The following is a 7,346-nucleotide window of genomic DNA, read 5'->3' as shown; positions in this document are numbered from 1 at the left end:
TATATATATATATATATATATATGAAATACCATTGCTTTGTTTGATGTAATACCTTAATTTAATCGTACACGATGATGAAGAGATTTTAACGTCTATTCTAGAATCTGGCAGTGTCGTACTGTCCACAGCTTGATCAAATAATGTCTGTTGGTTCTGAAAAATATTTTTAATAATCCGTCGATTGAAATAGGATTATATAAAAAAAAAAACGTGTCACAAATATTTTTGAGAAAATCTGTACAGATTTCTTAATAACTTACAGCATCTCTAGCATTTATTACAGGATTGTAAGTACATATCGGCTGCGGATTAAGGATAGCAGATATTCTGTCTACAATAGTAATATCTACTTCGCCTCTGCAGGGTTCCATTTGAATGCTGAAAAATTAAAACAATATTAAAATATTTAAAATCACTTGTAATTTATTATTAATCGATAAAATTGATTAATATCTTTTTAGGATTTTTAAATAGCCTATATAAATCGAATGAAATATTTTGTAAAAATGTTACGTCGCTTAATTTAAAAGTAAAGATCTTACTCGAAGTCCGTGCGTGGATGTGCAAATTTCGTCATGTGAGTATGTCGAACAGCCTTTTGCGTATATTTAAATCTCATTCTGAAGTCAGTTTTATTGGAAAATCCGATATTAGTCGTATTCTCTTTTGTAAACGCTAATAGCTCGACGAATTCCATCGATGGTGTCCTATACGAGCTAGGGTTGTTGGAGTCAACCAGACACTCTACAATTTCCAAACTAGCTAAGGTCAAGCTTCCTGATAACGCGGAGTGCTGATTAGTAGTCTTTTCACTGCCCTCGACTACTAGTGGTGCAGCTAGTAATCTATAATCAATCGAGACTTTTAGTTAACTTTAACCAGGGGGTTGGGAAGTAACTCGTTACTTGTAACAAAGTTACAATTACAGTTACTTTTTTTTTCAATAACTGTAACTTCGTTATAATACAATAAACTTAACTTCGTTACTTTCTTTCCATATGTAACTGTAACTTAACTTAGATTTTTTTAAGTAACTAGTAAATAATTTAATAGTTACTTTTACAGTTATTTTATATATATTAAATCGTCACTTTCATGGATCTCAAAATTATGCAACACTTTCGCTCAATCACCTAATCGTAATGTTGATTGTAATTATACGATATATTTAAATGCTCATATTTATAAATACGCGCATTAGTTTTCTTTTTTAAATAAAATTATATAATATGTAAATGTAAACCAGTCTTTTTTTATAATGCTAATGGTTCTATTAGAAGTAACCGAAAAGTAACGATTCATTACTCTTTGAGTAACTGTAACATGTTACTTTTCAGAGTCGGTATTTGTAACAATAACTAGTTACTTTTTGAGAGACAAAAATTGTAACTAGTTACTTTTACAAAGTAACTTTCCCAACCCTTGACTTTAACTACTAATATCCTATAAATATCTAATATCAGTTTATCAACGTACCTAATATGACTAAGTCGACAAGCCTCTGTGAGTGATTTTGACGCCGTATCAAAATCTTTACTTCCGTAACCGCCCATAGCAAATGCTCCTAATTGCCTGAAAAACTCCTTTGCCGCGTTTTTCATCTGTCTTACACTGCTAGAAGTTAGACCGAGTTGCTCCACGCACGGCGTCAGTATATCTTCGTGCAACAGAACTAGAGCGACGGAAGATATCCTTATGTGAAATTGGGTAGTCTCGGCGGATGTGTCGTTGTCTATGTTATGTCTGTGTCTATTGTGTCTCGGCAGATTTGTTGCCGAACTTTTCGAACTGATGCTGCTGGCCGATATGCTGCCCTCCATACTGAAATTATTGCTTGTGATCGAATCGCACATCGACGAAGAGCCGCCCGGCAATTTCATTGGTAGAAATTCGTCCTCGTTATCAGACTCGTCCACGGATCCAGTGGACCATCCTTGAGCGTATCGTAGATCCTATAATATAATACTTCTATGTAAATACAAGAAGCATAGAAATAGTGGGTGCTTTAAAGCGTCAATAAATTTCCGTACTGTAGTTTTCAAATCTTGCATAGGATGTGTCTGATGTATAAGCTCGCGTTCTATACGATTAAAATCGCTGCTAGCCATAGGCTTCTCCGTGTATCTCCTCGGAACAACATTACTGACGTCTTCTAGATCTGGAGATGCTAGGCCATGCGCTAATTCTAATAAAACGTGAAGCTGCCTAGGACTCAGGAACAAAGTAAGCGATCCTAGAGTAATTTCCAGTTCTACCTGAAATATACATCATTTTCCTTCATGTTAAAAGACTATAAATATCTGGGTGGGAAAAAAATGTATTACTGTATATTTTTAGGATGAATACATTTCTTGAAAGAAAGAGAGAGCTGAAACTAATTTGTGAGATGAATTTGTTTTTATCATGAATTTATGTTTTTATGCCTCACCTTTGGTCCCGATATTCCCTCTCCTTGTTTCATTTTTAATCTCACTTCTTGTCTACCTGCTAGCTTAGCAAACACGATGGGACTTGATTCGTTCGAGTTGTTAACAGCATTTCCGTCTGGCGGTGTATGCAGAATGCTCTGCGTAGGAGACATTTGTGCGGAGATGAACAGACTGTCCGAGTTCTGCTGTCGCAGGAAATGGGAAGTTAAATTTTTGAGAATTGTTTCTCCTTCATTCGCGGTATTGCCCGATCGGAAATCGATCATCATCTGTTTACCTTAGAATCGGGAGTAGAGCACGTACTGGCCAGCATACTTCTGGAAAACGTTCTTGCGCGCGAGGGAAATTCGTCGGTGTGAAAAGTCACTCCCTCCATGTAAAATCGCTTAGTGGAGAACGCCGAAATGATGTACGCCTTCGCGGATTCGTCGGGGTCCAGCGACGTATTACTGGGATCCAATCCCGCCTCGTCGGAATATTCCAGATTTTGTATCCACACCTCGACCGCTACCCCCGTGGAAGAGTTCAAAGGTACGTGCTCCAAGCGTATCACAGTATCGATAAATCTCACTTTAATCCTAGACAAAACTGAGACACACAACCGATAAAGAATCTAGCCTTTTGGACTTGAAAGAGTACGGTAGTGCAATTTAAATCAAGTGTATATCCTACTCGAATCTATAGTCTGTGCAAACATTTCCACCGCCTCTAAGGGTTGAGCGTTCCCCGCATTGGCCGCGTCTTGCTGCAGACACTCCTGAGCGAGTTGCATGCTGGATGTCATGGAACTCCACATAGATTCGAACATCGAAGTTCCAGTTTCGACTCTTTGTCGCGGTTGTACCGTGAGCCTGAGACCCTTTACTTCCACGTAACTCGCTTGAGTGAGCAACGTCGACCATGGTACACTAAGGGATATCTCCATTATGAAGCCGTCAACGAATTCCAATGGGAGATGTTGTTGCTCCCCCATCTCGTTGAGCGCCTGTCACAATAAATCGTCATTTATTCCTTTACAGATATATCTCTCAATTACAAAGACTAAAAAAAAAAAGAATAATAATTGTTAAATAAACAGCCGTTATTTAGGAATAATGCGCAAGTAAGAAAAATCGACGTTCCCATTTCGCGAGTAGCGAAACTATTATATTCGATCGCGTTAGGAAATATCGGAAAAAATAGTCTGTAATAAATTAGCATTTATTAACATCCAGAATGCCGTAGTACTTTACTGTGGATTAATTTATGCGCAAGTTGCGTGCAATCAACTGTGCTTAACGATTTATTATAATTTATTGTTACAATGTTTAACGTGTAATAAATATATATTTATTACTTAGCTGTAAACAAAACTAAAAAAAAAAAAGAAAATATTTTTCAGAGAGGCTAAAACGCGATCGAAAAAATAGACTTGAATGGATGTTAAAGATATGACAAAAAAATATAGAAATCAAACGAATAAATATGTTATTTTGCACATGTGCTATTTATTAATTAACCTCCTATCAGCCGTATCTATATATTGACACGCGTATTACATGTGCGCGCGCGTGCGCGCACACACACGCACGCATATTCACCTGTATTCACCCACCTACACGCGAGGTTAATTCTATATGTTAATTTATTTTTTAGATTAGCCGTAAATTAATATGTCATAAACCAATCTTCATTCTCACCCTGTCATATTTTGTAGCGATTATTAGAGAAAACATTAAAAAAACTGCGATTAGTCATCGCGTATACCGATGAACAATAATATTTTGCCGAGATACTCGAGTATTAAATCACGATCAGCTGTTTTAAATTCGCAACGCGAATACGAGATATTCGCCAGCGACGTAAATACATACGTATGTACTTTACTACGGTGCTCCGCGTGACAGGAATGTGCGCGCTATTTATTGAATGAACGCGACGATGCGATCCCTTTGTAGAGTTTATTTTACCGTCGAGGAAGGGAATCGTATGGATGAATCCGTGAGACAAAGGAGAGCATGTTAATTGCGTACTTGCACGTCGAGGCTGACATTGATGACTCGTCCCGTGCCATTGTAGAGATCGACGGTCAGTTGATCCAGCGTGAGCTCCTCGAGGAACTGGCCGAGATAACGCTGCAGCAGGTACCTGCAGGCCCGCTTCTTGATGTCCGCCGACCATCCGAGCCAAGACATCTTGCTCATCTCGCCCCGCGCGCGGTCGAGTCAGCCCGTTGTCCGCGCGCACGTTACGCGATCCCTATCCCGAGGTGAATTCCGGCGAGTCGCGTGGAGCGTTGGGGTATCATCTCGTCGCGCCAGGCACGTTGTCGCGAGGCATACCCTCGACCGAAACCCTCGGCGCGCGAACTCGGGCGTTTCAGGAGCGTTGGCGGACGATCCTACACGAGCGAATCGCATCCCCCGACACGCGCACCGCTCGCGTCCATGACGCTCTCGGCACACAATACACGACACAACTAGCCTTCTCGAGGTGCTTCTCGAACGGTTTCCGTCTGTCGATTGAGATCGCGCATTCGCGCGGCGCTGCTCCGACGATTCTCCGGCGGCCGTGCCAGCACTGCCAGCGCTCCGATATACCCTGTGCCAGAGTACTGAAAATTTATATACTTACAACATCTTCGGTATACTTCAATGGGAGCGTTCGGTAGATAAAACAGGGAGCGCCGAGCGCTCCAGCTAATTGATTCTTCATGATCTTGGTTTCCACACTTTGAATCGACCAGCAAAGAATTAAAGAGGTAAGAATTCCAATCGTATTAAAAAAGAACACTGATTTGCTTTATATTTGCTAAACACATGCCAATGTTTTCATCGCACTATCAGATGATTCAGATTGTCGCGCGATTCATATGCAGCTGATAGGACTGTGCAAAATACATCATTAAAGTATTTAAGAGGATGCTAAAGCCGTCTGTTTTATCGACAAAAATACCATTTTTGTTGGATACAAAATACTTCGTATTAATCGCATAGAATAAAATTTCCTTTTCCACGATTAAAACACACATGCTAATGCATCTGGCTCTGGTGTGTTTTGTACCAAAAACAGGAAAAAATTACGAAATTACAGATTTCGTTATCTATTTTAACCTCAACATGGCGATCACTAATGCTATCAATTTACCAAAACGTTTACTTCGTGAAAAAGTTAGGCAGGTTATATGCTCGAAATAAAGGCAGAGCCAAATGTACAATAAAAAAATGAATATAAGTGAGTCGTTAAAATCAAATTTAGAAGCCTAAATAAAAATACATTTGTATCTTACAAATTCGTGTATATGTATGCGTGAGATATATTGATGTGGTAATAAACATCACTACACACTACTACATCAATATCGCACGCATATACATACTTACAAATTGTCGGTAAAACAGCGGATTTTTGGAGTTTGATCTATGGGTTTAGGATCCTCTTAAAATACTAAAATACAAATTAATACACTGGCAATCTTAGTATTTGATGAATAACAAAATATAAAATACTTTCAATCTTTCGATTTGAAATACAAAATACAAAATACTTTTAATCTTTTGATTTGAAATACAAAATACAAAATACTTTTACTTTTTATTTAAAATACAAAGTACTTTTTAATTTAATCTTTTATATATACTTTTTAATTACAATAATATATAATGTTAAGCTCCCCCCTCCAACAGTCCCCTCTCCACTTTTAGAGAAAGAAAAGTTATTTTACTCTCTAATTACACTCTTTATAACAATCCTATATTATCCTGTATCAACCGTACGAGAAATCCATTTACTAATGTGAGATTATGAAATTTTATTTTGATGACTTGATATTGCTTGCGAAAACTTGACGAAAATAATTAGTGTCGCTTAATTGTCATATGAAAAAATTTTAAAGTTACTATATATATATTATAATTGTTGTCAAGAATTTTTATCAATATAATTTCTTTAGTATTTCAAATACAAAATAGATTGAAATTGTATTTGAAATACAAAATACATTGCGAATAACTTTTTTGAAATACAAAGAATAAAATATACAAATTGTATTTTAAATACAATAAGTATTTGAAATATGCCCAATCCTGTATACTGATATACAGGGTGTCCCACTTCTACCGCAGTTCCTTTTAAAAACGTGTTCCTGAGATAATTTGAGTCGAAAATCCTAATACAAAAATGTCGAAGCTATAATATTTTTCAAGTTATAAACGATTTAAGTTAACCAATATTATAGCAGCTGAACTTCGCGCGCTCAGGCACGGCACGTTCGATGGCCCCGTTTATAAATATCAATATACGAAACTAACTTAATTTGTGACTAATTGACTTAATAAATAATACTTAAACTTTATAGAAAACTATACATATATATAATACGGCCTCAAATAATTCAAAAATTTACGATATTTTGCCTATACAAGCCTACGCCGTTATCGGGGCGTGAATAAATAAAGAACTTCAATTTAAATTATAAAATAAAATTACAACATAGTTCTAACGCCGCGGTAAGAAACATAATACACTTTTCAACAAAATTAAAGCATCACTTATTCTACCTTCCAAAAATAGACAAAATTCAAGAGAGTGTTACTTCGTCAAAAATGATCATATCGAGATGTTTAAAAAAGCATTTTACTTGTCAGCTTGAAATCTTAACTTTTCAAATCGGTACTTTAGAAAACAAGATCCTACTGATCTTTCATGGAATTACACGGATAGAAAAGGAGACTCGATCCAAAATTTTTTACGAACTTTAACAAGTTCCATGGCGCGAATTAAAAATCGCATGCAAATGCAGTTTACATTCGAAATAGTGAATCTTTACCTTTAATTTGCTTTTTTGTTGAGCGTTGTACGATTTTTTTTCACCGAGTTATTCAACGTTAAAGCAAAAATGGTCCTTATTGCTTCAACGTTGAATAACTCGGTGAAAA

General features: G+C 36.8%; 1 protein-coding gene across 4 annotated transcripts in view; it reads right to left on the bottom strand.

The window, feature by feature from the left end:
* LOC105461929 (autophagy-related protein 2 homolog B) overlaps nucleotides 1-5,162 on the bottom strand; it is an 11,619-nt gene extending 6,457 nt beyond the window's left edge. For 2 of the 4 annotated variants that reach the window (XM_011708454.1, XM_011708471.1), the window contains exons 1-9: nucleotides 4,443-5,162; nucleotides 3,103-3,415; nucleotides 2,708-3,018; nucleotides 2,430-2,615; nucleotides 2,032-2,256; nucleotides 1,478-1,953; nucleotides 544-846; nucleotides 262-379; nucleotides 54-154 (exon numbers count right to left, since the gene is read on the bottom strand). In XM_011708454.1, the coding sequence (XP_011706756.1) occupies nucleotides 54-154; nucleotides 262-379; nucleotides 544-846; nucleotides 1,478-1,953; nucleotides 2,032-2,256; nucleotides 2,430-2,615; nucleotides 2,708-3,018; nucleotides 3,103-3,415; nucleotides 4,443-4,613 (2,204 nt within the window). In that variant the 5' untranslated portion in view covers nucleotides 4,614-5,162. Of the gene's footprint in view, nucleotides 1-53; nucleotides 155-261; nucleotides 380-543; nucleotides 847-1,477; nucleotides 1,954-2,031; nucleotides 2,257-2,429; nucleotides 2,616-2,707; nucleotides 3,019-3,102; nucleotides 3,416-4,283; nucleotides 4,406-4,442 lie in introns of those variants that run through there. The other 2 variants (XM_011708459.1, XM_011708465.1) reach the window with 2 other exon arrangements.
* Between the last annotated feature and the right edge of the window lie 2,184 nt (nucleotides 5,163-7,346).

This window comes from Wasmannia auropunctata, unplaced genomic scaffold (assembly GCF_000956235.1).
Source record: "Wasmannia auropunctata unplaced genomic scaffold, wasmannia.A_1.0 LD336099.1, whole genome shotgun sequence".
Lineage (NCBI taxonomy): Eukaryota > Metazoa > Arthropoda > Insecta > Hymenoptera > Formicidae > Wasmannia > Wasmannia auropunctata.
This window is presented reverse-complemented; position numbering and strand designations above follow the sequence as displayed.